The sequence below is a fragment of the Buceros rhinoceros genome, unplaced genomic scaffold (assembly GCF_000710305.1).
Source record: "Buceros rhinoceros silvestris isolate BGI_N320 unplaced genomic scaffold, ASM71030v1 scaffold5781, whole genome shotgun sequence".
Taxonomy (NCBI): domain Eukaryota; kingdom Metazoa; phylum Chordata; class Aves; order Bucerotiformes; family Bucerotidae; genus Buceros; species Buceros rhinoceros.
This window is the reverse complement of record NW_010393564.1, coordinates 69,197-94,206: the sequence shown is the minus strand read 5'-3', so window position 1 is coordinate 94,206 and position 25,010 is coordinate 69,197. Positions and strand designations below refer to the sequence as shown.

The following is a 25,010-nucleotide window of genomic DNA, read 5'->3' as shown; positions in this document are numbered from 1 at the left end:
CAGGCTCCCCTGCGGTTCCAGCACGCTTCGGACATCAGTTTGAAATTAAAAATGAACAACAAATGTATTCTTCGGTTTTCACGTACATTAAATTATGAATGGTTTCCTCACTGTGGAGGAGATGCTGTGCCAAGAGGGATGGTTTTGTGATGTGGATGGTGATTTAATAGGAAGCTGGCTGACGTTCCCTAATTCATGTCGTGCAGTACTATGGGCTGTGGTACGGCATTCTGCCGTGGTACCCTGGCTGGAACCAAACCTAGACGGCAGTGGTGAGGTGTGGAAGAGTCAGTACTACCCTCTAGTTTCTAGCTCTTGCTGACTTCAGGCTACAAACTGATTTGGTCTCTTTGTTTATTTTGCTCACAGTCTTACTTAAATTGGCACACTTAGCATCCAAAGTACCTCTTCAACTCCACTTGACACCTCTCATTTAAGCTGCACACGAATTTCAGGATAGGATTTAGAAATGGAACTTCATCGTTAAAAGCAAAGCTGATGACTGGGTGTCAACTGGTAATGCTGCCTGCCCAGTGTGTTTGCAGCAAGAGACACGCTTGGACTCTGTGTGAGATGCGATATGTCAGTTTAAGTGTGTGTTTCCTTTTCTAGCTGCTGGGAGTTGGAACTTCTTTTCTACTAATTTGAAATGGCAATTTTGCTCTGGCAGGCAGGAAGATGTACAGTAAGAGCCAGGCACAGAGAATTCAACTTGAAAGTTTTTGGACTGTGTTAGAAATGGGGCTCAGTTTCCAGAAGTTAGAATTTTATGAGCAAGCAGATATTGGACATTGCTAAAGTTTTGGTTTGGTCTATGGGTGAAGAACTTTTTTCTTTCCTTTTAGTAGAGGAGACGTTATGAAGGCAACAAAATTGTTTCTACTAGGCACAGTCCTGAAAGTGTCTGGCTTCCAATGATTAGCTCAGATTTTTAAGCGCGGTTAACTTGGTTTTGGTCTGGCCTGAGCCCAAGAGCCTTACAGGTCTGAGGTATCCGTGAGCCCTTGTGCCAGGTTCTCTATCCTCTCTTAAAGTGCTGCACGTATATTGTAACACGTATATTCGTAATGTAAAGGACAAAGGCTTTTTGTGATTAAAGTTTACTTTATCAGCATAGATCACATTTTGATGTAATCCCTTAAAAATTCTAATTGATTAATGAGTTTCAGATGGTGGTTCCCTTCCAGTGCCCCTCCCCCTGCTCCTCACATGTACAGTGTGCTCCAAGTTAAGCTGGGAAAGCTCCAGAAACCTTGGGCTAAAGTGGTTGTGGTATAGTTTATAAGGATAATAAAATAAGTAGAAAAATTGAATTTCCTCCCAAAAATGTGCTTGCTGCATTTGTGGGCTGATGTTTTATCTGCTTGTTTACGATAGTGAGAAAACGGAGAATGCAGATAGGTGTATTTAGGATGATGCAGACGAGGATGACCTGTTGTATCCTGTGGAAGGGAAAGCTCTCTGACAGCTCTGGAAGATGCGATGCAGTAGCTGAATCACTTTCAAAGTGATTGTGTGTGTTTTTACTTAGGTAAACCAGCAAAATGAGCGTGATTACTGTTGTGCAGTAAACTGGAAGTTGCAGGTGGTAAAGACTTACTGAGCATCACCCACCAGTGAGTGATAGTTCTCCGTGTTTTTTCCTGCTGCTTCGTTTAGTCCATTTTAAGGATTTTAAGTAGGGGAGCTTTCACTGTTTCACTCGGGCAAATGATTCCACTGTCTAGTAGATCTCACCACAGGGAACAGTTTCCTGATGTTAAAAATATCAATTGCACAAGTTGTTAGTTACCACTGTGCCTCTCAAAGGAAGACGTTCATATATCTTTTCTCCCCCCTTTCTGCATATATGTGTGTATGTACACATGTGTATGCATATGGGTGGGGGATGGAAAAACGAAAGCAGCCTTTAGTGTGTGGACTAACCATATACTCTTAAAATCTGAAAAATACGCAAAGACTGAGGCAGGAAAACTGAAATCAGGTTTAAAATGTAAATGTATTTATGCTCGGACGTGCTACGTGTGTAAAACTGGCACTTGCTTATCGTGAAAGGGGGGACTGCAGGTATGGGTCCCAAACTGCCGGCAGCATCCTTTCTCCTTGTACAAACGTGGTTTTTGTTGCTGCAGCTTACCTGTTTTTGAACATCAAATTTTTCATTTAGGCCTCCTTTGCACCTACCTCGCAGTTACTCTAAGTGAATGCTTCAGAGAGTCCACTTAAACTCCAGTAAAGTTTCGAAAGTTCTGCTCTTTTCCATCTGCTTGAGGTGATTAGAACTAGCAGGGAGATCCAGCAGAGACCCTTGCCAGATACTCGTGAGCTCTGTTCTGGCTTTTGATCCTCTGTCTCCTCTCTTTCCAGGATGGCTGCTTTCCAATAGCATTACCTTCTCTCTAAGACAGCAGGAGATTGTCTGCAGTTGTAGCTGATACCTCTCTGTCAAAGCCAATGTGCCGTCTAGTGCTCCAGTTCCAGTTCCTTCAGAGAAACCCATTGCTGCTCTTGTCTAAGTTGCTGTCTGCTCTCTCTACCACTGACAGTAAAGCTATTGCACAGTTGCCTGCTCCACGTTTTATTTCTTCTGCAGCTGATAGTTAACGTGCTTCCTCAGTTGCATTACAAGAGGCCTCATTGCACGAGCTTAAAGCCCACAGGTTTAATTCTATGAAGATTTTATGAAATAGAGCCTTTGAAAACCAGTGTCCAGGGTGGTTATGCCGTCTTCTTGTTGCAGTTGTTCCAGCTTTGTAGAGTCACTAGGCCACTGAATTGGCAAACCTTTGGTCCTCGATAGCTCTGGTCTGGCTGCCAGCTGAACAGAGCCAGGCACTGAGCTTGGCTGCCAGGCCGCAGTGCCTGGGGGGGCCACAACGGATGTCTGTTGGCAGTGTCACAGTTGAGCTGGTGTGGTGCAAAGGGGACATCATGTAGGGCGTTTGCATCAGAGGTGATCTGATTGATCTCTAAACAGAGTTCTGTATTTGCTTTATGATTTGGATTTTTCCCCTCCAATAGGCACTTTTAATGTGTTTTTATTCTTTTTCTAACTGAATACAAATCCAAAGAAAAATGCTTGTTTCACTGGATGCTTAACTTCTGTGCTCCTTCTTAAACCAAGTCATAAAGAGCAAGAGACTCTGCAAGACTTCTTCATCCCTGACCTGGAAGGGTTGCATCTAGGAGCGAATTAAAAGGAGAGCTTTTAGCCTCCTTCTGTTTGAGAACTCGTGCACGTGTTGTAATTGGGAGTAAGGCTGAAGCAACAGTGAAACTCATGGGATACAGAGCACGCTGCATAGCCAGCAGCCACTCCGAACACGCCGATAGGTGTGTGTGTGTGGGCTGGAAGTGGATGGGTCGTTTGCAGTAAGAACTGACTGGTTTGTATGATTAATTCACAGGGTGGAAGGTGTGTTCTCTGTGTGTGTATATCTATGCATACACCTACACTTGTATGCAAACATTTTTACCATACAGAATAAACTTTTTCCTCCCAGCTGTACTTGATTTTGGTTGAAGAGTCCTAGTATCACAATTTTACAGGTAAGGAGGGTGGAATTGAATCCAGGGATCTGCAACTATGAGTGCCTAATTGTGCAGCCAGTTTTACTTTCTGGATTAAACAGTCTTTGCCTCCCGTGTGTTCTGATTACAGAGCGTATCATTCTTGAATCCTTTTCTTCTACCAGTTAACCCCAACAAAAGCTAGTGGGATTACAGAAGATTACTTGTCTGATTCTCGTTGTTCGCAGCTGATGATCGCTGCCCATGCTCAGCAGGTAGTGTAAGTGACACTGCTGGCGAAACACAAGCAGTGAGCTACCATACACAGAAAACTAAGAGTACTACTGTCAAGCAAAATAAAAACTTCTCTGTTTGGTAGAAGCAGAGAGAAATATAACCTTTTAGTGTGTGGCATCTGCTACGTGTCGCTGGGTCTACTGAAAACTATCCTTCACTGAATTCTTGCTAGACAATAAGTCAGAGAATTTGAGATGTCGTCCTTTTATTGAGAGAGGTGGAAAAAAGGGCTGACCTGCATAAGTATGACCTGTAACAAAACCAAATTGGAAAGTCGTTAAAGACCTTTTCTTGTCTGCATTCAGAATAGTAGGGGGAAGAAGTTGCTTTGGGGGAAAGAATTTGCTTTTTGAGGAACAAAAAATTTGGAGGTAAGTTTTGAAAATCCTTCCGCATATCCTGTCAGCCCAGCAGTCTGTACAGCAGCGTAATGTTCTATAAAACATTGGATGTGTTTGCGTTGGCTAGTTTTAAAGAACTGTATCTGTGATGATTTGATGTGGCTGTTAGAAAGTAGAGAGATTAGGAAAAGCAATATTTTTTGGCTACTTTGTTCATACCTTATGTCTGCCAAAAGGAAAGAATGAAATCGTTGTTGGAGCCAGAGGCTTGCCTCAGCTGTGGTGGTGTATCCTTGAATGCTACTGTCTACCTCTGTGGCAAGTTAGTCCACTTCTCTGACCAAATGCCTCACTGCAAAACTGCCAATAAATTTTTCTCCAGCTTGCCATTAAATAAATATGTTAAGACATTTTAAGGAGATGAGTTGATGGTATCTGAGCAAAGAATCAAGAGTCTGGCCTTGACTGCTGGTAAGAATTTTCAAAGGGGTGTTCAAGGAGCTCAGGACCCAGCTGCTGCCACCTCCACCTAACTCAGTTCAGCTTCTTGAGATGCCAGCTAGTATGTAGTGAAGTTGTAATAGTTAATGGATGGGCTATTGCAACTGAGGAAGTAGCTGAAGATTTTAATGAAGCTTAGGTGCTTCAGCACTCAAGTATTGTGGAGGCTTAAGTTAAACTTACAAGTTGAGTAGTGGTCAGTGTTTGCACAAAGGATAATTAGGAGTTTGATAGCTTCTGATGCTTGTAGGAATGGACCAAAAATATCACTTGTAGAATTTGTGACAGGCACTGCAGGTAACAAACTCCACTCTGTTCCTTGAAGGCTGATTTTTTTTTTTTTTTTAAATTTATATTAAAAATCCAGGGTAGGAATTTTGTTGCTTTGATTCTAACAAGAAAGTATTTTAGTGAAGGGTAAGGCAGGTTTTCAGAGAAGTGGCAGGAAATGGGGAAATAAATTTCTTTCAGAAATGAACTTGAAACTCACACAGAGGTGGGGTAGGTTGTATGGAGTCAGCTGGGGTTCTTCGAGGTTCTTCTCAGTGGAGGCTTGTCGTCAGTGCTAACTTTCTCCTTCCACAGTCCTCACTTTGCATGCCTACTTCACAGGTTAACCTGTACGTTCTTGTGAACTCAGGGCTACAATTTCAAACAGGTGTAGTCCCAGTATGGAGATGTCTGAATTGTTTTCAGCTTCTAGAGGGTTTGTCTTTGCTCATCTTGCCTAAATTGCTGTTCTGAGAATGTGTGTCCTATGAAAACTATCTTAAACACAGAATACCCTTCCGATCTCTGGATGTTATCCTCTTCATACCGTAGCTGGTACAAAACTGCAGCACCCTCGTGTCCTCTGAAATCAGAGCTCTTTGTTCTCCCACTTTTCTTCCTTCTGTGAGTCTCAAAAGTTCCTTGAGACCTTTGCACGGCCTGGGTGCTGAGTCTTAGGAAACAAGAAGCACCTCAGTGTGAAATATAGCTGAAAACAACCCTGAAATTTAGAGGTAAACTGAAGTAACATCTCAAATCCCTCAGTTCTCTGCTCTGTGTCTCCCCAGAGATGACCCTGAAGCGTAAACAGGCTGCAGTGCTTGTTTCACAGGCTGACAGGAAATCCCAAACTGCCCCCATGTAGCTGCTCCAGAAGCTTTCCCTCTCCTTTCTCTAGTCTTAAAGAAATGCATTTTTCAGCCCTTAGATTTACTTCCCCACTGATGGCAGCAGCCTGTGTTGTATCTGGAGGGCTATCAGGCATATTGTCATGTTGTTGGTTATTAATTAGCTGCAGGTTTCATAGGGCACTTTATATACATGGTGTTGGGAGTGATCAGGAGGTGGACCTCTCCTGAGGTGAAGGAAAAGGACGTTGTCTCTGTAGTTTTCCTCTCGACACAAGCCAGCTCGGTGTGTGTGCCATGTCTTGGACCCCTAGCAGGGCAGACCTTGCTTAGGGTCCCATGGCGAATATTGCTGTGGACATCCTTAAAATAAAAAATTACAGACTAATTTAGGTTGGAATGGATCTCCAGGGATCATCTAGTCTAGCCCCCTCCTCAAAGCATGTTTGAACTGTGAAATTATTTCCAGTGAAGTGGTGCAGTGTCTAACTGGTTCTTCAGTACAATGGTGCTTGTTTTCTCAGGTATGATTTTCCAGTACGTGTGTCAAGAGAAAGAAACTGCAGGATTTTGTTTCCTTAATATTGAGACACACGGGTGTTAATATTAACAGAAAACCTGATCCCCCCAAATGCTGTCATCTTCCTTTGCTTTAGTTGTGTATTGTATATGTAGTGAACATTCAGGAATGAGAAAAAATTTTAATTACTTTTTACTGATACAATTTTAGAGGTCGTTCAGGAGAATAAACTAGTTTGAGTTCTGGTTCTCACTGTGTCGATGGAGTTTATAGACTCCAGAAATCAGTAAAATTTTTTTTTTCTAGAAAGAAAGTGTATGGCAGAGGTATTTATATGTGATTTTTCCAATATAATCCTTGAAGACAAGGTGGTGTTGATCACCCATCTTGCCTCTGTTTCCATCTGAAACGAAGCAGTGATGTGAAGCGCTGAATTGTGCGATTCTGAGCGACTTAGAGCAGATTTTAAATATGCTGTTGTTGTAATTCCTTAGCTGTTAGTATCATCTAGTCTGAAGGAATCTATTTTGAGAGTGACGTTCCAGATTGATTTTTGCAGAGTTAACGGCCTCTTTCTTCTCCCTCCATTCCCTTACACCTCGTCCCAAATGAACAGGTATGATTTGGATTTAATCAACCAGGAAACCATAAATCCGAGCTGGTGTTTTTACAAAGTCAGTTTTCGGAACAGAGCTGTGCTTAAATTACATACTTTAGTCTGCCTTAAACTCCTCGGCTTTCAAAGGAACTTCGATATGTAAGGGTTTTTTTTTTTTTTGTTAAAAAAACTGTAAAATCTACTGATAATTCAGAGATGTGTATTTATACACGGGAGTAATGTCCCTTTTATGTCTATTTCCCCCCCTTCTCAATTGGAAAACCTGTCTCATGGCAGTAAGAAGTATATTGGAAGTGAAAGCTGTGTCTATCTCAAGGGCAAGCCAGACTTGAGGGTTTGGGGTGAGGTGCTCTCAGCAAGAGCTTAAGCAGCTGTTTTAGTGAACCAGAGTATGGTTAAAAAATACTGGAGTGTTTTAATGTAAGCATTAAAATATCCCAAATAGCATTTCCTGTGTTTGGAAGTGTTGGTTATAGCACAGTTTCGTGGAAAGGCAATTGCTTGTTACATACAGTAAACTTTCTCCCTATCTTTTTCAAAGGAATTTTTTGCAGTATTGTTATTTCGGGCCACAATGGAATAGTGTAACAAATGGTTCTTTTTTGTTACCATTTTTAAAGTCGGTCTTACTGACTCAAAGGGTTTGCAAAGGACAGAAAGAACGCAAGTGACAACAGTTGGCATGGATCAACTGGTTGATAATAGGCAAAGAACTCTTCCTCGTGGACCTCTCACCCCCACTTACTGTCTGTCTAGTGCCACCTATATCAGACCTCGGGGTTGGGCTTTCAGCAGGCTGCAGCCCACCAGGCAAGGAAGTATCTCAGCTCGTTGCTACAAGCATTAGGGGCGAGGTCTGAACTTCTTTCCAGAGGGAAAAATAACCTTTCCGTAGCACATGTCTGCCCCAGATCGAGGAATTAGTCCCCAAGGAGTGGAGATACGCGTCCGGTGGGCTCAATGTCTCTGCCTGCTGCAAGACTTGCAACACTGAACTAGTACTTAGCACGTGATGCGTTGTCTGACCTGAAACGGAGGTTTCCGTAAGCTGTCACGGAAGCAGAGGAGTGTTTATGTAAAGGTGGAAATGGGCAGCATGAGTGACCAGCACTGGCTGTGGCACTGCTTCCTGAAGCAGTGATGCTATTCAGTAAAGATATTTGGTGGGGTTTTTTTCTTAATTATTCTGAAGCTGTAGAATAGACTGATTCCATTTGGTAACAGTGTTTGTAAACTGTTGGTAATTTTGTAGTAGCGCAACTCAGTTGTTGCTGTGTTTTTCTTGGGCCTGATCCAAAAATCTCTGAAGCGTTCCATTCATTTCAAATGGGTATTGGATCAGGCACCGTAGTGAGTCGTTAGCTTTGAGTAAAATGTTTATTTTGATTTGACTGTAATCATTCCTTGCAGGATATTTGGTTATGTGTTGGCAACACGTGTAGCTTGGTGAGTACAAATGAAGGTGATGTTTATCTATGTGATGTAATCATTTGCAATGTGATCCATTAACAGAACTTCAGTGATCAATGTTGCATTCCTGTGTTCGATCCACATCTGTTTGTCTGACATCCGAGGTGATGTTTATCTGTGTGATGTAATCATTTGCAATGTGATCCATTAACAGAACTTCAGTGATCAATGTTGCATTCCTGTGTTCGATCCACATCTGTTTGTCTGACATCAGATGGCTGAGAAGCACAGTTACAGCTGATACCAGCCGCCATGGTAAAAAGAACCTGCAAACCTTGGTTTGGTGTGTAGAAGTAATTATTTTTTTTTATATGTACGTAATAAAACAGGTACAACAGCGGATAAGCGATGTGCACTGCTCTGAGCCCGAAGGCACGTGGGCCTGGCCTCTCCGACATGCATCAATACAGTCAGTGGCTTGCAAGTAGACACGAGGCCAACCTGTTGCCGATGAAAGAGGATTTGGCCCTGTGGCTCACGAACCTACTGGGTAAGATACGATGATATGGAATGCAGGTACTGGGCAGAGGGGCAACTCCTGCAGACTTGTTTGTCTTTTGAAACCAAAGGTAGTTATGATGAGGTAGCTACCTCCACGTATGCAACAGTTAGCAAGGTCGGAGAAGATTGTGAGTAATGTGCCTCCACAGTGTTCCTGTGAGTAGTGAAACTGAACTTTATTATTTGTTTCATGTTTGTTTTTCCTCAGATTTCCCTTTAAATGTTTTATTGACGTGTTTTCTGTATTAATACCATTAAGCTGTGTTAGAAGCATTAAGCTAGTTACTGCCATGGCCCATGTCTTCCACTTTCACCGTAGGCCTCCTAAAGAGTGTGGATGTACCGGCTGTTGTGAAGGGAAGGAGCTGCGACATAGTCCTTTGCAGTCGAGTGAGGGATGGTTGCCACCCAAGGCAACGTGTGCCGAGACTTGTGGAAGCTTGTGCAGAGAGGGGGCTGAGCCAGTGGCTGCAGCTGGGACCTGGGGGGTTACTGGTTGTAGCTGTACGCTTTGGTGTGCGAAGCCAAAACATGGTGATGAAAGAGGATGCAAACCAAAAGCCAAGAAAAAATCAGGTACACGTGAAGAAGAGCAAATGAGAGCATGTCCCTGGCAAGAAGGAGAGAGACAGCTTTTTGGGGTAGAGGACTTAGTCAGGAAGGTGGAATTTAGAAACTATGATCCAGGAAGTAGTATGTTGTTTGCTGAGAGCATTCAGAGGAAAATGGCTTTTGTGTGTTCTCTGTAAGTCCAAAGAATTCTGTGAAAAGAAATTCATGACTTACACAATAGCTCATCCGAAGGGACGTGTGCCAGCCTAGTTCCTCTCATTCAACAAGAGGAGAAGATGTCTCAGAGGAGGTGGTGTTTACATGGAACTTTCATTGATGTTATTTTGGAGGAAATCTGGATGAGCATTTTTAAATTTGGTGTGTGTGGTTTGGTTTTTTTTTTCTTGGTAGGTTACTTATTTTTTCCTGAAGGTCTGTTCTGGTGTGACTTAGACAATGTCTTGTCTTGGCCAATGCTGTAGCTGAACCGTCTCGGTGATACCACTCTGGGTGATACCACTCTGTATCAGAGCATATCTCGTGCCTTTCATATGAATGTTTGACATTGCTGGGCTGCTTTTTGTTTGTTTTTTTTTAAGAGGAAGGGAAGTATCACTACGTTATGAGAGGAGTAGGCAATACGTACAGTGTCAGTAGAAGGCGAGAACACCATATTTTGCAGGTAGGCGATGCCCGTTTTAGAGCTGGAAGAGTTCTGAACCTACAGCTGCACCAGTGGTGCTTGTTTTAAGTTATGTCTTTGTGTGGTACTTCCGTTTAAATTAACGAGGCATGACTATAAAATTGTCTGGCTGAATCCTGACTTTTCATTCCAATTACCACCAGACAGCAATCCAGAAGCCCATGTTTTGCATCGGAAGCAGCACATGCCATTAAGGATTTAATGTATTGTTTAAATGTTTCAAACAATGCAGTTCTAGTGAGTCGCTCTAAAACAAATAGAAGCTTGTTTGCAGTTCACAAGAGTTCTTACACTGACGAGTTTAGGAATGAGGTCACTTTTTTAGCAAGAAAGTAGGAACCAGCAGGGGGTTCTGAAATGCCAGCTATAATTAAAAATCTGATTTTTCATATGGACCCCAAATTCTGCACTGCAGAACTAAATGGGCACAACCTTCTTTTTAATTAAGCAGCGTACACAGTTTGTTTGCTTAATGTGTGTGCCCCGCCCCCCCCCCTTCACACCAAGCTGGTCTCTGTGCGGAGGTTGTCGTGAAGAACTGGAATTGTGGTGTTTTGTTAAACTGCTTTGAATTCCTCTGTAAGACATTGTTATTCAAATGAATAATTAAGTTAAACTTCACATTCAAAATAAATTAAGTGTAACTAAATTGAAGTAATTCATATTTGTATAACTATATTAACTCAGAATTCAAATCTGGTTTAATTACTGTATAATTTAGGTTAACTTTGATGAGAGGAGGGAGGGACGTATGAGCATGTTGCTCTAAGATGAAGGAGGTATGAACTTACATCATACCATTACCTTGTTGTAAAAACCTGTTTGTGCTCTCTCACTTTTCAGCATCCAACCAGATAAAAGGATATGCAAGATTCTTTTCTCTTTGGTTTGTTGGTTTTTCTCGTTTTCCCCTCCATGGGAGAAATAATGTATTTCCTTTGCATTAATGGTCAGTAGATTTTCATGTGCAGATAACACAGAGCAGACAATGTGCTGTGTACCCCACCCCGCTTTGCTCTGTGCTATAACTTCTGTGGCCTCATTGTAAGTGTCTTTAGGCCAGATTTAATGCAATAGGATTTCTCAATTTAGAAAGAAAATTAATTTGCGTTTAAATCATTTTTTTCATAGTGATTCATGGTTTTTTTCATCTGTTTTGGGCGTTCATTTGTGCTACAACTCAACAAGGAATCAATGTTTTCAAATACGTGTAGATTTAAAAAAAATTAAGAGGAAGTACTTTAGGCAAGAACAGGGCTGAACCATTCAGAGGTAGTTTGATCAACTGATGGTGTCTTTGGACATTTTTGTGGAGAGGCAAATATGCCCTACAGAGTGTTACGGGAGGTTAAAATGGTAGCAGCAAAGCCTGGCATGGATTCGGAATGACAAACTGGAGAGCGTTAGAAGGGTATTGCACTGGATCATACGAACGGAGGGGCTTGAGACTGAGTGGAAGTCAGGCACAGCTAGAACTTGACCTTGGAAGACAGAAAGATGTTGCAGCTGGAAAATAACACTAAGACTTTTTAACCCTGAGAATTTGGACATTTTATTTTTTAGTATGGACTTTGTGGGGTGTTTGGTTTTAAGTAGTCACTAGTACTTGAGTATCTGCTAATTAGCGTTCTGCTAATTATTTTTGGAACCTCGGCAGAGAGTCAGAGCTTCTGTAAGGGCAGTTTGTCATTACATTGCTGAATAGATTTTAGCTGCCTGTGTTCCGGGGGCTGGAAAAAGGACATTGCAGATGAAATCGATGCGTCACATGGGATTAAATCATACCATGTTGTACATTGTGCCATTCTCTGAGTGGGCCACGCCAGCACCGCGGGAATTGGCGTTTGCATGTGGAAGAGGAAGGTTGAAGGTATGGATGTGATGTCTCTTGCCATCACTTCCTTCTGCTGAGCTCTGGTGGGTCTGTCAAGAGATCCTTTCAGTTATGGAGATGTGATGACCCAACTGTCTTGCAAATCATGATCATCTCAGCCTTATTTTTAGTGTGTATAGACCCTACAAAGCATGCAGTGATGCTTCCACTGCGGACACCCTCCAAATCTGGTAATTACATGTCTCCTTTAGTTGAATGTTTTTGTGAATGCTGAAAACTTCTGTTCCACCTTGAGCGAGCTTCTAACTGGAATTAGCACATTTGGGCAATATGAGAGCAAATAGGCTGTGTTTGTCTGCTGTACTCTCCAGTACTGTCTTGTTTTCTCCCGTGTTTCTGCAGAAGTGAAAGGACTGACAGCAGGAGGAGTGTAGTCACCAGTCTGTCATTTAGGACAGGTACAGAGGGATGGTTTCTCTGTTTCCCCTTTGCTCTTGCGTGGAGCTCTGATCGTTTTTCCCGTTCCTGGAGCCCATTAACCAGCTGCAGAGGGTTATGTTGTGGCTTATTCCATCCAGCTTCATTTAGTACATGGGACTGTGGAATAGACCTGTAAGATGTGCTCTGGGCACATATCTGGGCTCCGAGGTCTCAGTGCTGACGCCTCTTCCTAACGGTGCTTTCTTGGCTTCAGAAGCTCATAGGTAAGGAGCTGGAGAACGCAAGACGCTGAGGAACTGGGGAGGTAACCAGTGAATGTTGAATGAAGCATGTAAAAGTTGCTTGGGTACGAAAGTGAAGTAGGCTTGGAGAAAAGGAACAGAGAGCTGAGGATCTGAGAGGAGAGGCATAGAGTTGGAGACCGGGCTTGGAATTTAAAGGTGTGTTGAAGGAGGCATAAAATTTGGGAGATGAAGGGTGGAAAGTCTGTGAGAAAACTGTCTTTGATTCTGAACTAAAGCAAAACCTGCTTCGTCTAGGTGTTCTTGCTCATCTTGCTGTCTGAGAGGATTCTGTAGCACTTCTTTTATTTTCACCGTCAGCGTGTTCAGGCCAGTGGGAAATGCAGGTTTTAAATATCTGAACAGCAAGATGTTGATGATGCTGATACTTGTAGTGATTCGGCTGGCACTGATGCAGTTCCTCATTTAGTTGGGTGACTTTACAATTTGCTTGAGCATCAACGTGCCTTTGGGATTCTTCATATGTATCAAGTAATAGTGTCTCTAAGCTATCGAAACTATTTCTATTGCTGTCAGCTGTTGTAGGAAACAACTCAGTGCAGTAACAGAGGAACAAGCAGATTTTGGTACTTTGTTGTAGTCTCTGAGTCCCTCCACCGCGTACTGCAGGCGCTGGTTGTCTGAGGCAGCCCGTAGGGAGTCCTTTATCTTTGACGTCTTGGGCGCACGCCCTGGGCACGGGCTCTTCTTCATTGTTCTTTCCTAGACCTCCCAGTCTGGCAGGACTGGGTGGCCTTACGGAGAGCCGCCCACAGTTCCCAAGTGGTAGGTGCGGGGGTACCACAGATGGTCTTTTCAAGGGGTGTTTGGTGACTGCGGTAAAAGAGAGGGTAAACCATGCTGGTGAGTTTGGAGAAAACCTTCGTATTCCTGGTTATTTTTCATACTTTCAGGGCTGTTTTTTTATTATACTTAATGTTATTACCATTCTATAAAAACATTGCAACTGCTTTCTTGTAATTACAGGGGGAGTTATACATTTTTAATGGAGTTTAATGTTTTTTCCATACAAATATACAGACCCATTTTTTTTCCCCTCAGGCTATGAACATTACTCTCATTTGAATCAATACATTTCAACTGTTAAATATGTCAGAGTGTCTGTTTTAGCAAAGAAATGCCACCTTTTGGAGCCATAAAATACAGTGAATTGAAAGCTGACACCTAATATATTTTTCATTGGATACAGATGTTCGATGCAAACCTCATTCTTTCAGCTTTCATAAAAGGGAACAGAACTAAGCTACTCCAGCTTAGTGCACAATATGCAGGGACCAAACTGCTAATGCAATTCAGCTCTTAAAATAATATAAACATATTGTTAAATAGCAGAAGAAGATAGAAGAATTTTTCCATGTCTGTGAAAAGAGAAAGTACCTCTAGATAGGTTTTCGCTTTTTTAATGCTTGACCAGTAAAATAATAAATCTTTAAATCGTAGGATAGAATAGATGTGTAGAATGTGTTTTGGTTTTCTTTTCTGTTTGAAAAATTATGCTTTCCAAAATAAAATAAAAAACTTGAGTAAGTTAAAAATAGACAAAATAAATTTTTTAGAAGAAAGTCTGTTATAAAATGCAATACTCTGTTAAAAATGAGGCTGTTCCTATAACAGTTATTTTTCAGATTTAGCTCCCTGATGCCTTTATACCTCTTGCCGAAATGCTGGTGGGGCAAAGGGGAGACTAGGTAGGCTGGGATGGTGGTGAAGGCTTTTGAGGTGCCGAGATGTTCCATTTTTCTTTTGGTGGCCTGTTAAAGTGTCAGTCCGGGCTTGAGCTGAGCTGGAGGCGCTGCTACAAGGTCCGCAGTGCTGCTACTGCGCTTCTGCCTGGAGGAGTCGTGTGGGAATCCAGGAGCTGCAGCGTGGGCTGGGAGAATTCAGGGGGAATAAAAAGGGGAAAACCCCTTTGCACTAAACAGATATTTTGCATGTAGAAATGCGTTAGAAAAAACAAGCTGAACTTCAACCAAAAATGTCTGCTGTTGTATCTGCAGATGATTTGCTGCAAAGATGCTTAGCTCGGTCTTGGATTTTAACTGACAATTTTTTGCCCGAGGGATGCTAAAGTATCTAACAGGTTTCAGGCAAGGGCCTAGAGAAATCAATTTTCCTTTAGCGGTTCTGTAATCATATTGCTTTATAATACTGCTCTCCTCAGTGTTGTAAGAGGCAGCGTACCAGCAGGATATTGCAGAAGTACAATAGCAATTTTTTATTATTGATTTCATTTTTGGTACTTTTGAATGGTAGTTTTCTCATCTTTTCTGAGTAAGAAGGTATAGAAAAGCTTTACTTTTACCTAAATCTACTTTTCCTAGGTTTTTTGACCAAAAAAAAAAAAAAAAGGCAGTGAAGCTGTTCTAAACAGATTACTGTTTTCAGTTTCCAGACAATAAATTTTCCCAAACTAACTAGAAAAACAAAAAACCCCCCCTTGTTCAGTCAGGCAGCTGCTTGTTGGTCAAAAATCTGTGGCAAAATAACCCAGCCAGCAGTGGGTGGACTTCTGCCTGTCATTGTGCTTGCAAACAAGCTGGTTTTGAGTAGCAGGAGAGGATCTGAATGGGGTGAGGAACCACTCTCACTTCAGGTTTTTAATTTTTAAATTTTTTTTTGGCAGGGCAGGCTGTTGGTACCAATAACTGCCATGTAACAGCCTATGAAAAATGAGTTGATAGCATTCTTCCTGTTCTCAAAAGGCATATGTAAACATCACCAAAAAAAAATTCCTGTCTTAATATTAAGAACAAGAATTAATCCTTGATGCTTTCTTGATATTAGTAGCAGTTAAGAGGACTGAAAAATGCAGCTGCTTGTCAAAAAAGTGTCCAAAGATAAGGAAAATTTTCCAGTTGGAAGGTGAAAATGGAAAACCTTCAATAAGAAACATGAATATTTTACCTGGCAATGATGTTAAGATCCTGGAAGTTTAGCCTAGGGTGGTACATGATCCCGCTCTCCTCTGGCCTGCCCAGCCTGGTCAGAGTGCACATCTCATCGTGGGACTCGTGTCATCTCCTCCGGCAGAGGATGCAGGCACCGTGTAATGGAAGGTCATCTGGTCTGCTGCAGCCGGGGAGGACCATCTGTGGCAGCTGAAGTACAACCTTATCTGGCATGATAATAATTGATCTATTTTGAAATCTGGGTATTTTGGCATTGTTCCTTGGGTGACAATTTTAAAGGGGGTGCCAACTGGCTCCATAACACGGAATTTCACTTTCTTTTCTTTTTAACGTACCTAACTTTGTTTCTGAAAAAGCTCTTTCGAAAAAGCTCTTTCAAAAAACATCGCAGTCGCTGTAGTATCTTGTTAACTTCTTGCAGGATCAAGTCTTAAAGACTTTTTAAAAAAAAAAAATACAGCCCTTTCCTTCTGGCCATGTTTTTCTACCTCTGTTACAGAATAAGCTACAGTAGCGTTAGCAGCTCTTGCCCTACAGCCGCCCATGTGCACCGGTGTAAGCCGTTTGCCTGCTGCACTCTGCCTTTTAAAACACTGTGTTAAAAGCACTGGCATTTCCGAAGTAAAATGACATATGTGGAGTCTGATATGCTAGAATTACTTTTCAAGTCGCACGTGCCTTCCCAAAGCAAGCGTGTTGTTTTTTAATAATTCGCTCTTTGTCTCCTGGTGAAGCAGTAGTGAGGTTATTCACTAAATATTCCAAGTAATTGCAGTTTTTCAGTTACAGCATATTTCAAATTGTTGTCACAATTTCTGTTGGTTTCTCGGTCTATGCTATTGCACACTTTTTACCATGTTAACTTTCTGTTTGCTGTTCAGGTAGAGAAATAACAGCAGAAACCTTTATGGAGAAGCTGGATAATGGTGCCTTGCTTTGTCGGTTAGCTGAGACCCTGCAAGAGAAATTTAAAGAAAACAGCTTTGATGCAAACAAGCCTGGCAAAGTAAGTGTTGGTGAATGTTCTCGCATGTCTTACCAGTATCTGAGGTATCTGCCTGTTTTGGTGCTGGACTTTTTTTGCATCTTTAAGAGTTTTCTTATGTGGAGGCTCTGCACATGGGCGGGGAGGTAACTGCTCTGCGTAGAAAAATGATGATATAAAATTGGAATTGGTACTTCTTGGGTAATTATTAAGAGATTGTGATGATGTGAGAGGCCGTTACTAAAAAAATAACTTGTAGCTTGTGGAGGATAAGACATAGAACAAGATCTAGCGGTGTGTGGTAGTGAATAGAGAATCTGTGATCCTTGTATTTTATTTGCACAGGGAATATTAAGTAGTTGTGGGAGGTGCCTTTTCCTCCATAAACAGCTCTAGGGAGGCCAACAATAAAAATCTACTTCTGCTGCCGTGAGTTTAAAGGTCCTGTTGATGTACTGGAAGGGGTTGAGTACGGAGCTGCAGGGGTGGTGTGGAAAATGTGAACCGTCAGAAGATACGGAAGAGCTTTGCAGGAATCGGGTTAAGAACTTGCTTGACTGCAACTTCCCTTTCATTTAAATGACTTCCATAGGACAATCACTGGGAGAAATGGGAAATTATCCAAGAGTGCAGCAAGCTCCTTTGTGGGAGAAGTTAAATGGTTGACACATCAATGCATTTACTACGAATAGCTGTTCTTATATTTCTGTTGAATTCAGGCACATCCTCCTTGAAAGCTAAAGCAGGTAAAAATGAACCTAAGAGCAGAAATCTCATAATGCATCTTCTATTTTTGATGTTGTCGTAACTAGTTTGTAGCAGAAATTGGGGCACAGCATGCATTTTATCAGCGGTTCTGAGACCTGACAGCCTTCTGTCAGCTGCAGCTGCATAAATTGTTTTTCTTGGTTCCAAGCTCATAATTTTTGACGCAAAAGAAACTGCCTTGACTAAGGCAGGCATTATTTATTTAATTATTTTTAATCTTCTGGGGTTGGGGGGGGTGCAGGGGGGTGTTTGCTTACTTTGGATAGTTTCTTTTTCTAACGGAAAAGGAAGAGATAGCTGGGAAGGAAGATAAGGAAGAGGAGGGAAGCCTTCCTTTGCGAAGGAGGAGAAGGCAGCTGGAACTCGTATTTTATCTTATAATCAGGGTTTGGTGAATAGAAGCACTGGATGACTTCTGAATTCCTCTTTAAAATATGGTCCAGCTTGTCTTCACCTGTGGCCTCTTAGAGCCTTGGTAGCTCCCAAGTTGAGGAAACACGTCAGTCTTTTGGACCGAACTGAAGAACTAGCTGAGCAGAAAGCAGGGTTACTTGTTTTGGGTTTTTTTCCTTAAACAAACACACACAAGGTACCATTATTGACAAAATCTACTAAAAGCTTCAGAGAATACCCAGAAGGTGAACTGGGCTACGTAGCTCTAAAACAATCCGTTTCATATCTTGCCCCGTTGGCATACTGGAAAATCAATCAGATTGTAACGCGTTTTTTTACAGACTGACATATTAGAAAGCCATGAGTATTTAATACAAAATTCTCAGAATGATATTCATAAATTATACTACAAAGTTCTGGTCAATATTCAGAAATTCCAGCAAAACATTTTTGTAGATATTTAAACATTGCCTTTTAAACTTTTGGGTTTTTGGTTGTTTTATTTGGTTTATTGAGGGGTTTTTTGGTATAATCAGACTTTTGCCTGATGGTGTCTTGTTTGGAGAGAGCTACTGTTTGGAAAGGTAACCTGGAAACACATCAGTGCTTGGTACTTCTGTGTTTTGCCACTGAAAAGAGGTAGACCTCCATTCTTGTATTAATTTCCTCAGCTTAGAATATGGCCTCCCTTACTGCAATTAGCTGATCCTCTTTTTCTGAACCGAAGTTACATTAGAAGCCAATTCAACCTTTGTAATCCCATATGTTGTAATTAGATTTGTTGGTCTTTTATTGGTCTAACTGGTACAACAGGCGATGCAGTTAAAGGGAGAAGATCCTGCTCATCTGCTGTTTTCTCAGTGTATATTATTTCATACTTAATGTAACAGGAATTCAAAGAAATGGCAGAGTAATAGATTTGTGTTATCGTAGACTATTAGGGAGCTATTCATCTTTTAGGATTTTAATTCCCTGCGTAGCAGTCCTAGTCTAGTCTACACATTGGAAAATCTGACTTGTGGTGCCAAGGAAATTCATAAGAAGATTACTCTGTATGAAATTTAGCGTAGTAAGAATTCCCCAATCCTCCCGTGCATCATTACTGTGCGCTCTGCTAATAATACATGTAGAATTCTGTAGCCATTTGGACACTTTGCTGTGCACAGGAAAACGGAAACGTTATGGTCTCCCACCCAGGTGCCCTAGTGACTTTGCTGGCAGCTGGAAGAAGCTGCTGACTTCTGTATCGTTCAGCCTCTATCAAAACAGATAACGTGGTTTTCTGTCCATAGATACAACTTTTGCATTTGTGTTAGACAGAAGCAGGCTGATAGACAATGTGCGGCTGCCAGAAGGATCAGCTTGCAGGCAGCTGAGTGAGGGAGACGAGATAAGGCTGTAGATAGTGGGGGGTGGTATGTGTGTAATCTTCCAAAGTCCTTCCATAAGCTTTGAGCTGTTTTTATAATCAAAGCTTTTCCTTGTAGTGAACTACTTCCTAGGTAGCAAAGCTCCTTAAACTGTGTTGGGTTTACTTTTGTCTTGGAGAAAGGTGATGTATCCTGCTCTGCTCGACATGTCCTACTGCTTGTGAATTTACTCATGCAGCGCTTGGGGGCTGTCTGGCCAGTTTAGCAGCTATGGCAACACATGTACAAAGACACGAAAAACTAATACTACACACCCCGATTCATCAGATGTTTGCCATCACTCCTTAAGTTCATGTTGCGATACTCTGCGGCGTGGCAGAGGTTAAATCCTGTCGCTTCTGGGTTAACTTCTGCTTGTGCAGAGTGCACTGCCAGCTTTGCAGTTTGTTTCTTGACAGAACTGTATCCTTCTCTTTGTTATGAGGGAGGACTGAACTTTCTTCAGCTTTCAGGGACCCCCTAGGTCAGCATGAGCTTTTTTGAGTGCCGCCCAAAATACAGCGTCTTCCAAATCTGGTAGGAAGGCGGTGGTATTGTTATAAACACTTTCATGTCACGTGGAGACACTTGGGTACTGGAGACGTTTTGAAAAGCAGAAGGAAACTACTGGCGATATGACCTGGGAAAAAAAGACATTAAGAAGTCTGTGACTCTTTAAGTCTTTAAGAGGAAGTCAATGAAGGAACATCTTCTTATGAGTGAAGGAGATCACTGGAGTGACTTGAGTTTTCTGAGTGACTGAGTAGGTCGGGATTCTTCAGTGTGGAAAGAGGTAGCACAGGGAAACGTGATGGAACCTGCAAAACCAGGAATGGTGTGGTAGATGTTCAGCCTTTTCTGTGCAAAAACTATGGCACGCCGAATGAAGCTGGGAGGAGCCAAATAAAAAAAGGGGGTCCTTGTTTACAAACCAGTTGGAAATTTCTTGCCAGTGAGTGTTAAAGTTTCCCTGGGCTCAAGAAGATAAGAGAGCTCTCTTGGAAGGCTGAGTACATAGGAACCCCATCTAGATGAGCAAGTCCCCACAACTGAAAATGGTTGGAGCTTAAGAAAGTATTGAGAGGTGTAACATGTTTTCTGTGGTCTTAGTCTTCCCTCAATACTGATGACCAGTCTGCGTCTGGTTGGATGAACCTTTAGCTGATGCAGTAGGGTGGCTCTTATGTTTTGGGCATTATTGCTTCTTGGGGCTGAATGCCTTGTGGGTTGTGCAGGTGGACACGGGCAAATCTATCCTTTCACAAGGGTCAAACTTCAAAGAAATTATTTTAAATTAAATTTGTGCTTTTTGTTTCTGTATAAAGATGCTTGCAGCTAAAAATAGCACCTGAGTCACTCTCTGCTTTAGTGGCTGTTATCCAGCGGGGGTCACATGTGTGGTTGAGAGCGCTGGAGTCCGGCAGCCTCTGGTGCCATTTACACAGTCTCTGCTCATTGCCCTTTGAATGTGTGCTCCGTGAGTCTACCTTCCTAACCTTGTGGTGCTTGACTTGTTAATCATTCAGCAATAAGTTATCAGTTTCTGAAGATAAAGCATTTCACTGTTGTTGACCTCAAAGGCTGTGAGGTGCTGGGTTCTTCTGCAGATGCCAGAAGACAATGTTCTTCATCGTTAAGCAGCTAAGCCACGCTTCAAAGCCTGATGATTCCACAAATATTGATGTTGCATCTGATCCTTTGCTTCAGGCAGGCAAAACTGAGTTTTAAATACAAATGGAAATTTTGATTGAATTTTTTTAAAAAGTCATTTTCCCCTCTTTTTGGAGATTTTACCTTCATAAATCTAACCATGTGCATTTAGAAAATGGCAAGGAGATGACTGACATCAGTCTTAATAAATGCTCAGTGTAGGGTAGTAAGTCGTTGAAGCTACCTGTGCTGGTACTGCTAATGATCGACCGTCTAGAAACTGCAGACTTATTATTAAAGCAGGAGTTATTCCCTGCAAGCGCTTCATGTCACAGGATGCCGTTTTGTAATTTTCGCCCATTGGCTTGGATTTCATCTCCATGGTCTCCTGGCAATATTTTACTTTTCCTGACAGATAGTTAATTTGAGAATTTCACAGCTGTACAAACAAATTCAGAGCATCAAGACTTGTGTAGTATGCTCAGAGCCTGCATTTCCTTGGACTTAATTTAGTGAGCCCATTGCTTAAGATTTTAAAATACACATAAAAAATTTGTGTTAATAGTTATCACCATTTTAATAGCCAGGGCATAGCAGTCTGCCCACCATCCTGGAGGCTGCCTGAATAATTACGAACATGCCACTGAAAGTAATGTTTTCATGGCAGGTGAATGAAAACAGGTTGAAGCTGAATCATCCTTTTTCATCCTTTGAGATCTCAGAGGTTAATCAGATAAATTTCAACTCAAATCTCTTGTAAAAATACTTTGGAATTATGAATTGGAAACTAAAACTCAACCTCGTTTTCAGGAAGCTGGGATCTAGATTTGATCTGGCCTATACAAGAAACAGAAGTAAATACCAAGTAAATCCAGATGCATTCAAGACCTAGAATGTTTAATTCAGGTATTTTCACATTATGCATTTTGAGAGTTACAGCTAGGAGATCTAAACTACTATTTGGGATGGGAGTTTTTTGCCCTTAATTAAGTTCTAATATTGAAGTTGGATCTCAGAGATGAAACAATTTGGCAGTTTCACAACTGGAAACTCACACTTTGTTTAAAATTGGAAGATGTTTATGTTTCTAAAGAGAATTATGTGTGTCTGGGAAGGAGAGGCAGAATTATATAAACCAAAGGACTTGAAAAGCCGCGGAATTGACTTGAATTCTGCCAATATTGAATGAAGGGGCTGGTGGCGAAAGAACAAGATTATAAACTGGAGGCCAAATTAATTTCCTATCTCGTCTGTAAGCTTGTTGTTTGCTTTTGGGAGAATACATCTCTGTGCTTTCGTTTTCCACATCCGTAACCTGGGAATACCGTTCATTGTACAGCAGTGGCTTGATCTGTGAGCACTGTACAGGCTTTGAGTATTAGGACGTGGACCTGTTGGAGTGAGTCCAGAGGAGGCCACGAAGATGATCCGGGGCTGGAGCACATCTGCTGTGAGGACAGGCGGAGTTGGGCTGTTCAGCCTGGAGAAGAGGAGGCTCTGGGGAGACCTTAGTGTGGCCCTGCAGTACCTAAAGGGGGCTACAGGAAAGCTGAGGGGTGTCTCTTTATAGAACAAGGGCTAATGGCTTTAAACTGTGTAAGAGTAGATTTAGGTTCCTTATAAGGAAGAAATTTTTTACTGTGAGGGTGATGTGAGACACTGGAACAGGCTGCCCAGAGAAGCTGTGGATGCCCCATCCCTGGAAGTGCTCAAGGCCAGGCTGGGTGGGGCTTGGAGCAGCCTGCTCTAGTGGAAGGTGTCCCTGCCCGTGGCAGGGGGTTGGAACTGGATGATCTTTAAGGTCCCTTCCAGTCCATACCATTCTGTGGTTCTATGATTTGGTGAGGTGTGATTAGTATTAGAGAGTTCCCGTTACGAAAACAAATTGATACTGGACTCTGCTCATTTACAAGAAACACGGAAACTCACAGTCCTCTACATATGGATAGGAGACAGACCTTTGCTTGTGGATCTGCTGCTTCAAGGAGCTTTGTGTGTGCTCTGCAACGGGACCACAACCAAATAAAGGGAACCTAGTTCTCCTAAAGCAGAGAATCTGGACCACTGGTTTAGGATTAGACTCATCTGAACCAGTGAGAGTCAGGATTGAGTGACTGCTCTAGGATTGCTCTAACAATGTATAAGAACAAAAGATACATTTATGCTTGTTCCATCTTTCCAATCACCCCTTTGAATAAAGGGAATTATGAGAATGGGGAAATTACCAGAATCCTGGAGTTTCGTGAGGAGTAACAAATGCCTCTGAATCTCCAAGGCATGCATCATCCAGGAAAGCAAAGTGTCTGGCAGCACTTTAGAAGCAAGAAAACCTGATTGTAGAAAATCTTATGTGCCTTCATACTGACGTATTATCACCTGGGTTAAATGACCGGTGAATATGGTTCTGTAACCCTCATTTTTAAGTAATCCAGGAAGGTCTGTGCAAGTCTCAGATGGGGTAAGACACTTGCATACATACTGTAAGGGTAAGTTGTTAGTTTTGTTTACAGACAACTATACACATCTGACAAATTGTACGAGGTCCTGTTAGTATATTTTCACCTAAGCTGATAAAATATCCAACCAGTAAGAGAAGGAGGAAAATGTTTGATAATTTCCCAAGGCAGCTGGCTTGGCTGGCAGGCAGGAGGCAGGCTGTGCCTGGCAGAATTCAGAGATTCGCAGCCGGTTGAAGATCCAGCTAAACCTGAATAAAGTTGTAAAGACCACAGTAGTTTTGAAGGGCTCTGAAAAATGAGGAGGCTACTAAAAATTATTTGGGCTTGATATTATAGTTTATAAAATCAACACCAAGGCTCTTTGAGCTTCGCTTGCATTAAAATCATTCTGGATACTAACATGCAAAAAATAAGCCAAACCAGATAACTTCATTTTAGTTCTTCAGGTTCCCTCAGGAAATCTTCCTCTTGATAAATGATTGAGATGCTGTGCAATAAAAAATAGTAAATTTATCATTTCCTTTAATTTGTTTTTTCTGAAATATAATAATACTTTTTGAACTTCGTGCATCAAAGTACTCTTAATTAAGAATAAGATTAACAGATTTCTAAACACACTCTGATATGTGTGATTGCTGTGAGAGCATCCATAGGTACATTATAATTGTTTCAATGTTTTTTTGTAAATTTGGAAAGGATGTAAATTTTCATGCCTGAAGGTGTAATTCAAGTTTACATGGAAAGGGCTAAGAATAAATTTTCTCTTTGGACAGTATTTTCTATTTTTTATCTGCCTTGAAGCATGTGGAACTTGTTCTTCTTAGACCCCTGGATCAGAGTCTGATCTAACCAGCTGGTGGTTCTGTTTTTACTGTAGGCTTCGGTTTCTCAAGGTTATCTGTGTCCTGTAGATGGGACGGATTCCCAGCCAACACTGTGTCCTGTAGGGTTGCTCTGCCCAGTGTAAAGAGTCCTCAGCTCTCACAGAGCCACGTGCAGGTGCTCTCTGCACGTTTTAAGCTGACTGCAGTAGAGAATGGCCTGGATGAGGTTAGGCTATGAACGAGTCTTTGTGGTCTGGGGCAGCAGTTTGCTTGTCTGCATGCTTGTACTTCCCCAGAGTCTTTTGTTTGCAGTAAAACCTTGTGGAGCCGATTTCTAATCTCGTACAATATAGATACTTGGGAAGGGGGGAAAAAAAAGTCCAGCATTGTCTTTTTGTGTATTAACCTTTGAGGTGGCAGAGCGACATGGATGTGAGAGTAAAAGAATAATCTTGTGAAATGACTCACATGCGCTAATCCATCTGGAAGGAATCATTGCCACAGACACTGAGGCTGTTTGTTAGAGAATTCCTCGTCCCGTTCTCTGACATGTCAGTGGCTTGCTGAGCTCGTGTTCAGCTGGATTGCCCCCAGGTTTCCTGCAGATGCTGTAGGACTGGCCTGCGGCAGGTCAGTGGACAAACGCTGTATGCCTCAGCAAACAGCTCTTACAACTAGAGCTTTCCTGCTTGCAGGAGGGCTGTGCGGCAGGGTAGAGTTCCGTTTCCCACCGGACCACAAAGGGAGATTTCTCAACAAATTTAGGATATTGTGTGGTTGGTTGCTTGGCACCTTCCAGGTGAAAACATAGAAGAACTTCTTACAAGCTTTTAGGTGAGCTTTGTCACGCCCTGTGGTGAGGGCAGAGCTACACGAAGCTGGAAGGAGACATGGGTTAATGCGT

The 25,010-nt window shown here is 42.0% G+C and overlaps 1 protein-coding gene across 1 annotated transcript in view; it reads left to right on the top strand.

The window, feature by feature from the left end:
• Positions 1 to 8,724: 8,724 nt before the first annotated feature.
• Positions 8,725 to 25,010, top strand: part of GAS2 (growth arrest-specific 2) — a 75,638-nt gene continuing 59,352 nt past the window's right edge. The window contains exons 1-2 of the mRNA XM_010144888.1: positions 8,725 to 8,866; positions 16,500 to 16,624. Of these exons, the coding sequence (XP_010143190.1) occupies positions 8,725 to 8,866; positions 16,500 to 16,624 (267 nt within the window). The remainder of the gene's footprint in view (positions 8,867 to 16,499; positions 16,625 to 25,010) is intronic.